General features: G+C 41.7%; 1 protein-coding gene across 1 annotated transcript in view; it reads left to right on the top strand.

Annotated features, from left to right (window-relative positions):
* Positions 1–18,218, top strand: part of Anos1 (anosmin 1) — a gene marked incomplete at its 5' end in the record, with an annotated part of 200,453 nt that overhangs the window by 166,034 nt on the left and 16,201 nt on the right. The window contains 2 exon segments of the mRNA XM_013505608.1: positions 5,538–5,682; positions 17,703–17,849. Of these exon segments, the coding sequence (XP_013361062.1) occupies positions 5,538–5,682; positions 17,703–17,849 (292 nt within the window).

Raw genomic sequence — 18,218 nt, 5'->3', positions numbered from 1 at the left:
GTCTTTTTGAGACAGGGTCTCACTGTGCATTTCAGGCTGGTCTTGTGCTCCCTTTGCAGCCCAGGCTGGTGTGAAAGTTGCAGCAATCCTCCTGCCTCAGCCTCCGGAGTACTGGCATCACAGACATGCACCACCAGGCACAGCACAATTGGATATTGTGATACAATAATGGAGTACTATGATGTCACGGTGTACCATTGTTATGTCATAAAGGCTGATAGCTGTGCTGTAATTGTAGCAATGTGAGGTCACGATGGGGGAATTGTGAGTCATAATGGGGAACTGTGCTGTTCCAACTGGGCATTGTTAGGTCACAACATGTCATGGCATCACAACAGAGCACTGTGATGTCATAATGAGGCACTGTGTTGTTAAATTTTTGTTTGTTTGTTTGTTTTTCTTCTGGTACCAGAAATCGAACTCACGACTTTGTGCTTGCCAGGCAGGTGTTGTGCCGCTGAGCTAAATCCCCAGCCCCTTGTGTGGTTAAATTTGGAGCACTGTGATGTCATATTGGGACCCTCTGATGTCAGCATGGGCAGCTGTGATGTCACAAAACAAAATTGTGATATCAAAATGGGGAATGGTGGTGGTCTAATAGGGAATTGTGATGACATTATGGTGTGTTGCAATAGCACAATAGGACAAGGGCAGTCATAATAGAGAACTATAATGTCACCATGGGATATTGTGATATGATATTGTGGTACTGTGACATCATAATCTGTTATCATGATGTCATAAGGGTTGATTTTGGTGCAGTAGTGGTGGCAATGTGAAGTCATAAAGGAGAAATTGTGAGCTTATAATGGGGAATTGTGAGGTTCCAACTAGGCATTGTGAAGTAACAACATGTCATTTTGGTGTCACAATAGAGTACTGTGATGTCATAATAGGGCATTGTGATGCTTAACTGGGGCACCATGGTGTCATAGTGGTCCTCTGTGCAACAGCATGGGCAGTTGTGATGTCAAAGAAATATTGTGATGTCATAATGGGGGATGGTGAGGTCCTAATGGGGAATTGTGATGTCATGATTGGGTGTTGTGATGCCACTAAAGGACATGTGAGGTCACAATAAGGCATTATAATGTCACAATGGGATACTGTGGTACCATAATGTGGTGGTGTGATGTCATAATGTGCCACTGTGATGTCATAAGGATTGACTGTTGGTATAATGGTGGCAATGTGAGGTCACAGTGAGGGAAGACCGAGTGGGGGGTCCCTCCCTGAACCTGTGCTGAGCCCCTCCCTTGAGTGGCTCTGCACTGCTCCCAACTAACTGCATGCAATTTAAAAGATTTTTTTTGTTTTTCTTCTGATTTAGTGAGTTTAAGTTCTATCAGTGCTACCTTTGTTTCACCCTCCTTTTCTCATTTGGGAACTGATTTTAAAATAGTGCTCCTTGCTAAGTCCTTATGGTGGTCTTGAAAAGTAAGGTAAATACAGGAACCAAGAAAACAATAAACATTTTTATGTATGCCTCTGTACATCTATAAACATCTGTGGATCTGATTTATTTCACTTATGAGTATGGTCTCTGGATGCATGCATTTACCTATAAAAGCCTCAAGTTTACCTTTTTTTATAGCTGAGTAATACTGCAGTATATAGAAATACCACATCTCTTTTATCCATTCCTCAGCTGATGTGCATTTGGGTTGTTTCCAAGATTTAGCTGTGACAAATTGCACTGCTATAAACGTGGATGCGCATACCTCGTATCATTTTTAATGTAATTGTGTTGTTTTGTTTGTATTTTGCTATTGTTCTTTTTTTTTGGTATTATTTTCTTTAAAATAAAAATTTACAAACATCTGTGGTCCCTGAGACTTGCTCGCCTTATTTATTTATTAATTAATTTATTTATTTAGTCTTCTTGAGAGTAGGTCTCACCATGCAGTACAGGCTGGCCTTGAGCTTACTTTGTAGCCCAGGCTGGCTTCAAATTCACAATGAACCTCCTGCCTCAGTCCTGAGTGCTGGTATTACAGGCATGCACCACCACACCCTGCTACTTCAGCGATTTTTAACTATTAGTAAATTAATATACCTTTTTCCTTTTTGGCTTCTCTTAAATGTGTATCTCTTCAGCTTCTCTTAAACCTATCTCTCTCCCTCCCTCTCTCTCTGTATATATTTTTAAGATGAGCAGACCTCCATGCCCCATTCTTTACCCCTGATGTGTCAATATAACCCTCCTGTGCTATTGTCTGACCAATGTGCTTCTTCATCCTATTGCACAAAAATGTGAGAAGCATCCTCCTGCCTTCTGCTTCTCCTCCAGAGTCTCTGATTCAGATCCCAAATGTTGTGAGTCATTGTTTCTCAGTGGTCCCTGGGATAAAATGGGGAAAGGATTTAGATAATAAAGTTAGGAGACGAGAGCTGAGGTCAGCTGGAGGGCTCTTAGCAGATGGGCAGGAGAACTGAAGAACAAAGGTAGAGGCATTTATTTGTACTTTTTCAGGGTTATATCATGAGAAACAATGTTTCCTACTGACGAACTACTGAAATTGTCTAGGCAGGCTCCTTTTCTCATGACTGAGCTAGCTGCTTTAGGCACTCTGGCTTTGTCCTGCCCTCACATATTTGATGAATTTCCCCTTCAGCTGCTCCCAACAATGTTATAAAGGAAAATAGTGATGTCATAATGCGGAGTGGTAAGGTCCTAATGGGGAATTGTGATGTCATGATGGGGTGTCATCATGTCACCAGGGCATGTGAGGTCACAATAGGGCATTATAATGTCACTATGGGATATTGTGATGTGGTCATGTGTGGTACTGTGACATCATAATATGCCACTGTGATATCATAAAAGTTGATTGTGGTGCTATAGTTTAGCAATATGAGGTCATAATGGAGGAATTTTGAGGTCATAAAGGAGAATTGTGCTGTTCCAACTGGGTTTAGTGAGGTCACAACCTGTCATTATGACATCACAATTCAGTATTCTGCTATCTGCTATGCCAGTATTTCTGGCATCGTGATGTTATAATTGGGGCACTGTCATGTCCTAATGTGTCCATGTGATGCCATGATGGATGATGGTGATATCATAAGGCAAAATGGTGAAGTCCTAATGGGGAATTGTGATGTCATGATGGAGTGTCAGCATGTCACCTAGGGCATGTGAGGTCACAATAGGGCATTGTACTGTCACAATGGAATATTGTGATGCTATCATGTGGTATTGTGATGTCATAATGTGCCACTGTGTTGTCATAAAGGTTGATTGTGGTGCTATAATTTAGCAATATGAAGTCATAATGGAGAAATTGTGAGGTCATAATGGGGCATTGTGCTGTTCCAACTGGGCATCGTGAGGTCATAATAGTCATAATAGGGCATCCTGATGTTATAATTGGGGTACTTTGACCTCATAAAAGAATATTGTAGGGGGCTTGGGATTTAGCTCAGTGGCACAGCACCTACCTGGCAAGCGCAACGTTGTGAGTTCAATTCACAAAAAAGCAAAAACAAAAAAAAAGAATACTGTGATGTCGTAATGGGGAAGTGCGAGGTCATGATGGGGAAGTTTGATGTTATGATGCCACAATAGGGCATGTGAGGTTACAATAGGGCATTATGATGTTGCAATGGGGTATTGTGATGCCATAATGTGCTACTGTGATGTCATAATGCGCCATCATGATATTATGAAGGTTGTTGTGATTAAAGTATGGTCATGTGAGGTCATAATGCAGGATTTATGAGGTCATAATGGGGAATTGCGCTGCTTACATTGTGCATTGTGAGATCACAGTTTCACATTATAACATCAGTATAAAACATTGTGATGTAATAATGTGCCATGGTGATGTCATGCTGTTTTTGTGGTGTCTCAATGGTCCATTGTGACATCATAAAAGTTGATTGTGATGCCATAATGGGGGGCATGGTGTGGCCATAATAGGGTCATTGTGGTGTCACCAGAAATCATTGTGATGTTACACTAGAGCATTATGAGGTCATAGTAGGGCATCATGAGCTCATAATGGAGCATGGTGCTGTCACCATAATGGAGCATGGTGCTGTCACAATGTCACCATGGAGCATAGTGCTTTGTGTTTTCATAATATGTCCTTGGGGCATTGTGGGGCTCACAAAATGGCCCTGAGATGTCATAATGGACTGCTTACTTTTCATAGTGGGTCATTGCAAAGTCATAACTGGGTCATTGTGAGATGTCATAAAGGTTGATTGTGGTGCTATAATGATGGCAATGTGAGGTCACAGAGAGGGAACTGTGAGGTCATACTGGGGAATTGTGTTCCAACTGGGCATGGTGAGATCACAAATGGCATCATGGCATCACAACAGAGCTTGTGATGTCATAACAGGGCCTGGTGATGTTATAATTGGGGCACTGCGATGTCATAATGGGCCCCTGTGATGTTACCATGGGCAATTGTGATACCATGAAGGAAAATTGTGATGTCATAATGTGTCACAGTAGATAGTGTGATGTTACAGTGGGATATTGTGATATCATAATGTGTCATTGTGATGCCACGGGGGCTTTGTGATCTAACACCAGGGCACTGAGCTGTCACAACAGGGTACTGTGAGGTCCCACTGGGATTGTGATGTCATTATGGCTGCAATGTGAGATTACAATGGGGGCATTGTGAAGTCACAGTGCAGGATTGTGATCTCAAAGTAAGGTTTTGCGATGCCACAATTGGGCAGTATGAGGTCACAGTGGGACATGGTGATGCCATTGTGCTGCATTGTGAGGTCACAACAGGCCATTATGATGTCACAAATGGCACTGTGGTGTTATAATGGACCATTCTGATGTCATAATGGGGTATTATCAGAGCATAGTGGGGTATGACAAAGTGCTAAAGGAGTATGATGAGGTCATAAATGGGTATAATGAGGTCATAATGGGATAAGAATAGGTCACATTTGGATATTATGTGTGAGGTCACTGTGAATTATCATGATGGCATAAGTGTGTATCATAAGGACATCCTGGACTTGCAGGGTCTTATATAGCCATAATTGGTACTTTTAGATCATCATGTGATTGTATGAAGTCATCATGTGGCATTATGAGGGTATAATGCAGTATTATGTGGTCCTAATTATCATTTTCAGGTCATAATGTGATAGTATGAAGTCATGATATAATATTATATGGCGATAAGGGAGTATTAATGAGCCCACTATGGGGTGTTGTGAGGTAATAATTGGGTATAAGGAGGTCATAGCAGGCATGTAGTCGTCATAATGGATTATCACCAGGTCATAATAAGACACGCATTACAAGTACATAATGGGGTAAGGTGAGGGCATAATGTATCTTTGTGCAGTAATAATGGGGAACCATGCAGTCATAAGGGGGTATTAGTTGAAAGGGACCTGTAGATCATGCAGATGTCAAAACTATCTGGTCTTCATACATTAAATTCATTCCTGACCTAGAAGTCAGTGAGCTTTATGGTCACGTAGGAGATGACAAGGCAGGTAATAGGCACACGGAAGCATTGTCATGGGGTCTGAGTACATCTCCTCATTTCCAGCTTCAGAACTCTGTGACCCTGGATCGACTTCAGCCAGACTGCGACTACACAGTAGAACTACAGGCCATCGCCTACTGGGGACAGACCCGCCTCAAGAGTGCCAAAGTATCACTGCACTTCACGTCCACACGCACTGGCAACAACAGTAAGTGCCTGGGCAAGTTCGTTGTGAAGGCAAGGCATGCGACATGGGAGGGAGTTTTGTCTGAAATCATTGCTTGGTTAACCTCACTAGCACACACATGGCTACACTCTTGCCCTGCTTGACAATGTTTTGGTCCCCCAGTGACCTTCAGAGAAGATGGGGAGTGTTCAGGATGGTGTGATCATAGACCCGAGGGACCTTCAGTAGAAGACTTGTCCCATGTGATGAATTATATTAATGACACTGTAGTCATCTCAGTTTGCACAAGCACATTGGATGGTATCGGGTTAAATAACCCTCAGTTATTGTGGGCTGATCAGGCCTGCAATCCCCAAAGCAAGTAGACGGTGAAGGCTTAAATAAATGAGACAATTGAAATGATTTCAGGTTTCCAGGAGGGTCTCACTGTCTTACAGCTTCGATATTCTCTGAGTTTAGGCAAAGACTTCTCTGGGCAGCCTGTATTTATTTGGTTTTCAAACAAAGGAGGAGGGTACTCAAAGAAAATGTGGCAATCTGAACAGGACTTGGGAAACCCTGTAAGGACTTCTCCAAGTAATACATTGTGTTAATTTAGGAGAACTATGTTATCTCCACGAAGGCCTTCACTGCAGGAGTGAGATGCCTGCAGCTACAGTCTCCTTTAAATTAACTGGGGTTGGAGCCAGATGTCCTCAGCTGTGGCCTTATCTTGTCCTTTGAGGTGTCACAGCTTCACAGGCCAGTACAGGCCCCAGCAGTGACCAGTGGCTCACAGAGGTTTATTTATTATGAGTCCACTGCCCATCCTCAGACAAGGTGCCTAAACTTTGGGCAACTCACAAGTGAACATGGAAAGCCAATTGGTTAATACGAAATCCTGCTCAGAGCCATTTGTAGTGGTCTCCATCAGGATGGTGTGCATACAGTGACCAAAACACCTAGAGATGTGTTTTTCAGAATACATTGGTGGTACTAAGCAACTTCAGGTGGGATATCCTTTGAACCACACTATACAAAATAATTTTTCCTTTGAATATTTGTTTTTTGATGTTTATTGGTGTGACATTTTGGTATCAGAGGGAAACTTAGGTCATGGTCAGCAGGAGAGCACTTACACAGCAAGTGTGGGTTTGATCCCAGGGTGGGGAGCAGAAGGAGAGTTATCATGCCTTATTCTAGTAAGTCCTCCGTTTTTACATTTACATGATTCCCACTTCTTGTTCCCACATGTCCTTGTTTTGAGGAGCATACATACAGTTAAGCTGTTATAAGCTGTTGTTTTCCCTCCTGAAAATGTGGCTGGCCTGTTTTCTTTGGAATTCCACAGTGGTCACAATCATTGCTTGGAGAGCTACCTAAATACTCCACTGAGTAGCTGGTAAATTATGCCCACATTGGTTTTCCTTGTTTCCATTTTGTTTTTCTTAACTAATATGTTTACCATGAACTGAGGAAAACAAGAGGAGAGTTACGTGACAGGCGGGGCTTAGATGGAAAACAGCATATTGTCCTATGCAGCTTTACTCCAAGTGGAGACTCACTGGAACTGCTTCACAGAGGGACTTGGTGAGGTTCCAGAGAGCTGGGGCAGGGGCGGGGAGAGACAGAGAGACAGAGAGACAGAGAGAGAGAGAGAGACAGAGACAGAGACACAGAGAGAGACAGAGAGAGAGACAGACAGACAGACAGAGAAAGACAGAGGGAGAGAGGGAGAGAGAGAGAGCCACACAGAGAGAGACAGAGGGAGAGAGACAGAGGAAGAGGAGAGACAGAGACAGAGCCACAGAGAAAGAGACAGAGGGATAGAGACAGAGGGAGAGGAGAGGAGAGAGAGACAGAGACAGAGAGAGACAGAGAGAGAGAGACAGACCTACACAGAGAGAGACAGAGGGAGAGAGAGAGAGAGGGAGAGGAGAGAGAGAGAGGAGAGAGAGACAAAGACACAGAGAGAGGGAGAGAGAGAGACAGAGAGAGGAGAGAGAGACAGACACAGAGAGAGGAGAGAAAGACAGAGAGACAAAATGAGACAGGGGAGAGAGAGGGAGAGAGAGAGACAAAATGAGAGGGGAGAGAGAAAGACAGGAGACAGAGAGAGAGAGAGAGAGAGGAGAGAGGACAGGGACCCTTGTCTCAGGCACCCTGGGGATGTGGCTTCATTACATACCGGAACCCTGCTGTCCATCTGCCTTTCCCCATGGCAGTGGGCCTTGCTGTGAAGAGGATAAGAACATATGAAAAGTTTGTTTGATTTCGGCAAAAGCAGTGTCCGCTATTTGGAGGTAGACTTAGGGATTGCTCGTAATTATCCTCTACTACCTGGGGACCAGGTAGGAGCCAAATGAGCTGGTTTGTTTGAAATGATGATTTCAAGAAGTATCAGAGACACAGCATCCTCCCTGTTCAAGAACTTGTCTCTTGAAAGATGAAACCAGTTTGAAATGGTCAATTTTCATGTATGAGTCGAGGTGCAATATAACTTTTACCTAAAGCACTTTGTGGAACTCTATGTGTTTAGCAGTCTCATTTTTCAATATGGTTATCTTCCCATTCATCACCTTGAAATTCCATATCTATGAATTGTGACATAACTGTGTCTGATGTTGGGAAGTCTATGCATATATAATTATTCCATTATTCCTCCCTAGAGCCCACTTACAGAACATACTGTAGAATATATGCTGGATACATGCACTGCATGTGCATTGCATTGTATATATGTCTGGTAGTTTTCTGTAACCAGCATGTGCCTATCTGAGTGTATAGACACACACACACACACACACACACACACACAGATATGCACACAAATAGATATGCACACAAATATCCATGCAAGATTCTCTCTGGCCCCAACACGTTACATATACCAAAATCTTTGGATGCACCAGGCCCTTATATAAAATGGCATAGTATTTGCATATATCCTATGCATATCCTCCCAATTTATTTTAAATAAGTGCCTAATTGTGTCACTGCTAAGTGAATAGTTTTACATCATTTGTTTAGCGGAAAAGGATGAGAAGTCTATGCATTTTCAGTACACATACTTTTGTCCTATCTTTTCTTTTTTTTAAGTCCTGGGGCTCAAACCCAGGCCGGTGCTACCCCGGAACCACATCCTCAGCTCTTTCTTAGTTTTTATTTGAGGACAACGTCTCACTGACTTGTACAGGCTGGCCTTGAACTTGCAGCCCTTTGTCAGAGCGGCTGGGATTACAGGCATGCAGCACCATTCCTGAATTCTCCCCACTGTGTTTGACCCACGTTGGGTGAATTCACAGACATGGACTGCACAACTAGGGGGCTTGACTGTACATAGAGATGAGTGTGCTTGCACACACACACAGACACACACATGTTTATATATGCACATTTCCCACCAGATCATATATCTTGGCCTCTGCCTGAAAACTGCTCAGGACACAGGTCCAGAATTTATTCTTCATTCTTCTCTTTTCTTTCTCTCTAGAAATCCAATTCTGCAGGAAACTCTTTGTCTCTAGGTTTAAATCTGGGATCTGTCCAGTTCTCTCCCTTGTTGAGACCACGCTGTCCTTTTCTACTAAATTTGAGATCGTCTCCTAATTTATATTCCTGTTTCTGGTCTTTCTTAAGTTAACTCTCCATTACTTAGCAGGGAAAGTATTCTTCAGAAAACATTAGAAGCAGGTGATGGATTTCTTCCCTTTCTGAGTCCTACTCTAAAGGAAACCACATAATCCTCTTCTTTTTCACTTCTCTCACCTTAGCCTTTTCTGCTATTGTGTGTATTCCTCCCTAGAACCCACATCCTTTAGACTCTGCTTCATCCAAGACCTTTATTTTCCTACTGATGGTGCAAGTTTCTTGCAGGGTGTAAAATAAGTCTGCCTGTTTACACTCCTTTGGTCCCTCCGATAAACAACATTCTTTCCCTGTTAGCCACTGCTATGGGATTGCAGAGTCCCATAATTTAATATGTGTGTGTTCCCAGAACCAAGAGCAGATTCCAACCTCAGCGTGTCATTGTTGAGGTTACATCATCAGGGGGGCTCTGGTCGCTGTCCAGCCCGCAAAGAAAACTGTGAAGGAACCCTGGTGATGCATGGCACTTGTGCTGCTTTTCTTCTTTCCCCAGGGGACCCCCGTTTGACCTCCCAAGAATGACTGCAAACCTCTTTTTCTCCTTGTAAGCTGTATTGCACAGTCTGGTTCTACACCCACCTTCTCCGCATAAGCTGCACCACTTATGTGTGAAATGTATCGTCCTTCCACCTATATGTCTCTTCCAGTATTCCTTCTGCAAACGACAGGCTCCTCTGCTGGATTCTAGACTGTCCCTTCCCAACTCAGACACCTGCCAGCCATGAAGCAGAAGCTTCACCTCTGTTAGAGACCATGGATCCTCTCTCCGGGTGTCTATAGCATCCTTCATGCTCCTTTGCATGTAATCACAGGACAGTAAATATTTATGAAATCGAAGGAATCAACTATCCCTTTCCTTGTCTTTAGCTTCAGCTTCCACTGGTAGACCTGCTTGGATGCCATTTCAAAAACAAACCTTTCTTGCCTTCCAGCTGCCATTTTCTCCTTCTCAGACCCTTGTGAGCCCTGCACTCTCATTTTTTAACACCAAATCTGCTCCTGTTCATTTTTAAACAGGATGGGTATGTTCCTAATTTCATGGATCCTCGCTGTTACTGTTGTGTAACTGTGCTTGTCTCTTTGATATTCCTTGATTCTTGCATGTGGGACTTCCAGGTGGCCTGATCCTTTGCATATGTCTTCTTGGTTCTACCTGTGGAATCTTCCTCCATGTAAGTCATGGATGCTGCTGCTTTTCAGAATTCCACCTTATCTGCTTGGGATGGCTTCAGTCACTATCTCATCATGGATCCTCCCCAGACACTCATGTGTAGCACCAATTTCTCCACTAATACATACTACATTTCTCTACTTTGTTATTGTCCGAATGTCCCATAGGTACCTCTACCTGCACATGTTCCAAACTGAACTCACCCCTCCACCCACAAAGCTAGATAATTTCATGCATTTCTTGAACCTGTGGATGTTAATACTGAAGAAAAACTTGAGAGTCCTTCTTCACCCACTGTTCTCTGTCTACTTTAGTTCATCTTTTGTTCCAGAAAGTTTTTAAGCTCTGCAAATTTCTGGAATCTCTGAGGAACATAGTTAGAATTTGTGTCAGTCAGCTTTCCATCACTATAACAGGATACCTGAGATAATCCACTTACAAAAAGAAAAGGTTTAGTTTTGCTCACAGTGTTGGAGGCTCCAGTTCCTGGTCAATTAGCCTGCTGACTTTCAGCCTATGAAAAGCCAGCATGTCCTAGCAAAAGGGTATGATGGAACAAAGCCACTTACTTCTTGGCAAGGGAACAAAGGAAGAGACAAAGTGTTTCAGTTCCAATAATCCAAAGACCTCTCAGGAGACTGTACCTCATAAGGGTCCCGTCCCCTCCAAAACCACAACCTTTACCATGTGGACCCTTGTGGAACATTCTAGATCCATATTATATCAGAATTAGATTCATATTTGTTGTCCAACTGGATGTATCTGTTTCTCTATTTAATAACTGCTCTTATAGCTCATCCCATAGTTTCCTAAAGGTTTCTATGGACAAATCTGACCTGGTAGTGAACACTAAAGAAGAAAGGAAAAAGAGAGGTGACCTCATCTTCCAACAACCAAAGTTATTCATCTTTCCCAGGCTCTTTGCATAATTTCACTATATTCCCCAAGAGTCTGTGGTTTTCATTGGTTAATTGCTCCAGAGAAACTCTCTTTACAGGTGAGTGTTTTCTGCCAGTTGGGAAGACTCTAGGATTATGGAAGTTAAATAAATTATTTTGACACCAGGTACCTCATAATCCTGACAAAGAGGATACAGGACTTCATTGATCTTCAGAGGCTAGTCTGTAACTGTCATCTTTGCAAACTGGACAATATCTTACCTGGCCAATGGAGGTGTGATAGTTGACCTGTCAAAGACCACTTTATTGTGAGGACATACTCCTGTCACAAAGATTTGGAAAAATAATAGAAGAGTATTTTTTAAAAAGGAATCCAAAGTATGTGCACTGACACACATTACTTGGCCTTAGGTTACCCTACAGAAGAGAATGGCTTTACAGCAGATTATGTAGGGTATAGCTGAATGTTTGTCAGGATTTTATATCCCTATGCTGACATATAATCCCATAAACACTAGTGTATGATTTTACAAGAACATTTTATATTTTATCACGAACCAACTAGAAGTAAAGAATAATTACAACTTTATAGTATAAGCAAGGGGAATTATGTTTTATAGGAGGTAGACTCATAAATGTCAGCATATAAATTACTTTTTGAGTTATATCTTTCTTGGTCTGCAGGCCACTAGGTGTTTTAATGATAAATATTTTTATGCAAGTAGAGGCTGAATGTTCATGCAATTTTTATAAAAGTGTCCCTTGAAGGAGGTAGCACATAATAACACTGTCTTTAATGGAAAAGTAGCCTGTTCTTTGGAGGCAGAAGGGATATTTCTAATATTGACAGATTCCAAATGCCTTATGGTTGCCTTGGAGAACTGGAATATTCTTTTACCTCCCTAAAATATGAAGTTAAGAGAAAATACTAAAAATCTTTTGATCTATAAAATTAAATAAAATTTGGATTTTTAAAAAAATGGCATATTTGTGTATACATAGCGATGTCATACCTCACAAACTTAATGCTTTCCATGATTCTGCTTACAAATTGAATTCGACAAGAACTAAATCAGATTTCCCCATAAAATCAACATTGAACCACTGAAATATGTATTTAATTCTCTTAACACTTATGCCTGTTGTAGGTAAAATATAAAGCCAACTTGATGTCCTTTCAGAATAGAGTAGACGCCTGCCTGGCAAGCGCAAGGTCGTGAGTTCGGTTCCTGGTACCGGAGAAAAACCAGAATAGAGTAGATATGATTTTATTCCGCTTTTATTTATTTCTCAAAGTGGGAGAGGTGTTCTTACAAAGCCAGAGATGTAACCATGGCAGTGGCAGTAGCAGTAGTGGGAGTACTAATTTTGGATGATGTTGTAGTCATGGTTTGCAAGAGAATAGATTTAATACAGGATACATAATTTATAGGATTAATTCAAATATTCACCCAAAAAGTCAAATGCAGAAGAGCACAGGAGATCTATCCACACACTAGAGACTTAAAGAATCCAGGTGAGGGTCTAGATCCCATAGCACGAGTCCAGCTGGAGGCCTAGAGCCCATGACAACATCTCATGCAAGTCTGTATCAAGGATATGCACTGAGAAGGCCCAAAGGTCAGTGGTGGAAGCTAGAACATCTGCACCAGTGGGGTGGAGGATCTGTGCCAGCAGGCTGAGGGATCTGCACTGAAGCAAGAAAGCCATGCTCAAGGTAAGGACCAGAGCTCCGCTGGATACAACCACAGCCATCCTTAGTGACAGTGAGGACCTGAGGTCCTCCAAGAATGAGAACAGCTGAGCTCATATCAGGAAAACCAGCATGACAACCTTCTCCAGGAGAATCAACAGCACACCACTGTCCCTTCCATTTCTATTTTTATGCTGTTAGCAACAATCCTCAGGTGATCCTCCCATATCGAGAACCCTGTTGATTCATTTCAACTGGATGCTACAATTTGACCATTAGTTAATCCCCCGCAGATGGATTTCCACTTGAGTCATTTCAGAAGAGAAAAATGGTTCAGTCTTGAGATACACAGAGATATATTCCCACATCTCTAGTGAAAGATTCATATTTGCATAGGATTTTAAAGCAAATGGGAAGAGAGAATTCATATACAGGTGAAACTTAGTATCTTCACCTCCATCTTGGTTACCTGGCAGTAAATTCTCAGTGTCACAGATTTCTGAAGAAATTAGAAACACAAGTGGGTGTGTGAACATCTCAGATCTTTAATTCAACTTCTGGTGTAACCAAGAGACTTCTTTAAGCCATTGATGATGTGAAGAAAGGAGATGAATTTTGGCTCAGAGCCCTGTGAATTTTGTGTATCTTAATCCTATCTCCTTCCTCTGGGTTTTGAGCTCATTGGTGATGCTGAGTCTCAAAAGCAGCAGTCTAATTAGTGTTTCTCACCTTTCCAAGCAGTGATTTGAACTCCTTAAACAAAAATGTTATAAATGGGGCTGGGGATTTAGCTCAGCGGCAAAAGCGCCTGCCTGGCAAGTGCAAGGTCATGAGTTCGGTTCTCAGTACCGGAGAAAAACCATAAAAACAAAACAAAACAAAACAAAAACAAAAAAAATGTTATAAATAAGTCTCTGCCTGATCTAAGTATTGATTGCCTTTTGATCATATCTGCGAATTGAGGTAGTGGGCATTTAAGTGTGAGGAAAAATTAACAGTTGATGTGCTGGGACCCCCACTTTCTTTTATGGGTCCTACCTTCCCCCAGGTTGGGGATATTCTTTCCATTCATCTGCATCTTTCTATCTTCCCCACTTGTCCAAGAATATGACCCTCATAGCTTTGTTAGAAAATGTTCATAACATACTGAATGTAGCTCACATGGTAAAATTCAAAATTTAGAAAGTAGAAAAGTCATGTGTCAAAGAGCGGGATATCTGGGCGTGTGCAGTGTCTTAAATTCAGAGGGTGAGTGAAACACAGAATTGAGCCTTGGGGAATTTTTTGATACCTTCATTTGGAAGCATATGAGTTGGATCTCTTTGAAGACTCAGGATTTGTTTGGGAAAGATGTGGTTACAGCTCTGGGATTCAATCTCAACTCCCCCCCATCATATTGTGTGAAACTGTTGGTCCTTAATACTTTTGGGTGCTCATTGTTTGCATTTAGTATATATCGAGTCCATTTTCTCAAGGTAGTAGGCGTGTTAGCATAAGGAAAAATGGCAAGCAGAAACATCCATATGACACCCAGGATTTGGAGGAAGGTTTTTTTAATGTGGAACAGTTGCTGACAGGGAATCAACTGTCCCTCAAAATGTCAGGCCCTGAAGGCTCAGGAAGGGAGGGTTTTATGGGTTTTTATGGGTTTTATGCTTGCTGCAAGCAAGCAAGCAAGCAGAGTACTTGGCTGTCTTTGGTCTTTACAATATGCACCATGGCGACCAGCTATGCATCATAGTGACCAGCCGTTTCTAAGAGAGAGAAGCAACCGGAACTGGGACAGGAACTGTCGCCTGGGCAACTGAAGTATACCGGCTGTGGGCGCATTTTCTGCTACAAAGATGGTGCCGACTGTGGGCTGTGGATTACACCCATCCTCCCACCTGTCTTAATAAGATCTCGTGAGCATGCCGTGACACTTCATTGTTCTCCTATCACCTCCAGCTACTTTCAGGCTATAACAGCCACTGAGTATTTGGGAGAGAGACACAACCGAAGACATTTATCACTTGGTTCTTCAGCAAAAGTTCCCAGCCCTCTGCTTTGTTTCATGTTTTTTATTTCTTTTCCCAGTACCGGGAATCAAACTCACGACCTTGCGCTTGCCAGGCAGGCGCTGTGCCGCTGAGCTAAATCCCCATCCCCTGTGCTTTGTTTCATGAAATGGTTTATGAATATAAATAAAATAGTACCAGAGTCCACCAACCACATGGAAAAGCACCAGAAATGTTGTCAGAGTCAACCTATTATGCAATCTGATCTGGCAGTCCACACCCAAGGAAGATTAGGATACGGTTTTCCCTAGAGGACTTCTATGATGAATTAGAAGAATTGATCAAAATGAAAAAAATTTAAGACATAAAATACAAGCACATGAAAGAGGAATTTGTTTCAATTTAGCCAGTGGAATCTTCACCATGGAGAGCTTATCCAACGTTTGGATGGATGAACAGAATTTCTAGTAGTGCCACTGCCTCCTGAGATAAAATAACTAGAGATGTGCAAACAAAGGAGCCAATCAGCTTTTAGGAATCGGGAATGACATCCACCAGAAAAGTGCAGCTGAATTAAAACTGAACAATTCAGGGAAAAGTAAAACCAGAGCCAGATCTTGACCCTAAGCAGCAACATTCTAAGAAGTGACCTCAACTAAGAGTGAAAGTCCTCACCGCCTGAGTTGAAGAAATATTTCAAGGTGTTGTTGTGTTTCCAACAGCATCATTTTATCTGGGATATTTGCAGCGTGGGATCCCTCTTACTTGTGTACTTACCCTTGCTTGGGATCACACTTACTGTTCACCGAGGCTGTGTTGAGAACATTTTTAAACACATAGTAGGAAAACCATGCTCATACTTAAAGCAAACACACTCATAGTTAAAGCAAACAGTAACAGGCACACGGACACATTCCTATTTTTCCCTAAAATGGCCTGATTTCTTTACAAAGAACCAGCTCACCTTTCAGTAGTCATACTCCTGTGGTTCATTTCATTAGAAAGCCCTCAACCTCTGTTTCAAAGCATAGAGAGTGACTTGGTAGGTGTATCCTGTCGCACTGTGACCATGTCTTCAATAGTGGCCTCTCTATTTCAAAAGCTGTCTAGCTCTAGCTTGGGGCTGACCCTTGAGACAGTGCTCCTGATTGCTATGGAAAGGACCAAAGAAGAAATATATCAACGTGGTCCATTCCTCCTCTGCTGTGCTGCTGCTGTTGTCTCCTTTGCTGTATGTCTTTCCTCTCTTCACTTTGATGTTTGTCTGTGTTTCAATGCCTGCCGCAAATCTGAACCATTCACAGATTCCTTGTTGATGACGTGGGTGGATTTGAGGTGAGATTTTTACTACTAATTTAACAAAGTTGAGCTGTATTTCTGTTTAGGGCCTTGCACCGTGTATTAACATAAGATGCCCATGCAGTACTTCTGGGAGGCAATCTACTGTTTCAGGGAAAGTTAATTTAATATTATTTTACTTTTTCATAGTTGTTAAAAATCTATCTATAATGAGAAATACTACATATACTTATTTCTTTTTAAAATTTATTTTAAAAATAAAAGGAAAATGTAATAACAAATAGACATCCATTTACAAAACAGCATAAGAACAATGCAAGCAATACTGAATTACAGACAAAGTGGTAGGAAATTAACAATGGTTGTTGTATTACATGTTGATATCTTCAAAGTGATTTCTCAGGAAAACAAGTAGAGACATGCAAGATTGATCAAATAATTAATCATTAACTGTTTCTTTCAGTAAAGAGATAGAAGTCAGTAGTATAACTATGTTAGCTATCCTGTATATACATACACACTTATTTTCCCCTTCTTTCTTTTCTCTTTTCCCTCATCTCAGTTGCTCTTTACTTTTGAGCAGTTTCCTTTCATTTCACAATGTCTATCATACCTGTTAATTTTTATTCACTCTTTCAGGTTCTTACATTAGTGAGACAATGTGTTGCTTACACATGGAGGTCTGATTTATTTCACTTATGAGTATGGTCTCTAGTGACCACTTACCTGTCAAAGCCTCGAGTTTTATCTTTCTTTATAGCTGAGTAAAACTCCATTGTATAAAAATACCACAATTTTTTAATCTATTCCTCAGTGGATGGACATTTGGATTGCTTCCACAATTTAGCTATGACAAATGCTGGTGAGGCTGTGGAGAAATAGGAATTCTTCTCCACTGCTGGTGGGAATGCAGACTGGTGAAACCACTGTGGAAATCAGTTTGGAGATTCTTCAGCAAACTAGGACTAGGGGTCCCATTCAACCCAGCTATTCCCCTTCTGGGTATTTTCCCAGAAAAACTGAAAACATCACATCACAGCGATATATGCACACCCATGTTTATAGCAGTGCAATTTACATATACTTATTCCTTAAAGCTTCTTTGAAACCTGGCAACCAATTGAAATTCTGCGGATTCCACATAATACAATTTTAGGTATTCCAACACATTTTGAAGTAGGAGGAGATCATGAAATTGAGCATAGAAAATGTGCTATTCCATCAGATTCTGTCTTAACGAACAAAGATGTGCTGAATAAGAATGAATAACATGATGGCATGAAATACCCTGCGGTGAATAACAGATTGGATAATTATTGTCAGTCCGTGAGTCAGAGTGTTGTGCTTTGTCATAGAAGATCAGCTGGGGAAAACTAGGAAAGGCATGGTCCCAGTGCAACCCCCTTTCCAAAGGAGACGCCCCGCTCGCCCGCTAGAGATTGGAGCTCCGTTCTACCAAGACAACCAACTGCAAGTCAAGGTCTACTGGAAAAAGACTGAAGGTATCTAAATGTCTTTTGCTTAAATGTTCTTTGCTTTAAATAGCTTGAAGATATAAAGAGGTAGGTCCTTTTTTACAAAAAGTAAATGTAAAGCTATGGTATTGCTACTAAGTGACGTAACGAAGTACTTAAACACCTTTAGTTTTTCTTCTTTCCCTTCCCCTTTCCCATTATATCTCCCCTCCTCCTTCCCTTTCCTTCCCTTCCCTTTCCTTCCCTTCCCGTCCCTTCCCCTTTCTTCTTTTTTCCTTCTTTTTTCTTTCTTTCCTTCCTTCTTCCCTTCTTTCCTTCCCTTCTTCTTTTCTTCCTTCCTTCTTTCTTTCCTTCCTTCCTTCCTTTTTTCCTTCCTTTCTTCCTCCCTCCCTCCCT

The sequence above is a fragment of the Chinchilla lanigera genome, unplaced genomic scaffold, assembly GCF_000276665.1.
Source record: "Chinchilla lanigera isolate Chin_1 unplaced genomic scaffold, ChiLan1.0 scaffold00098, whole genome shotgun sequence".
Classification (NCBI taxonomy): Eukaryota; Metazoa; Chordata; class Mammalia; order Rodentia; family Chinchillidae; genus Chinchilla; species Chinchilla lanigera.
The sequence above is the reverse complement of the archived record's forward strand: the minus strand, read 5'-3'. Positions and strand labels throughout refer to the sequence as shown.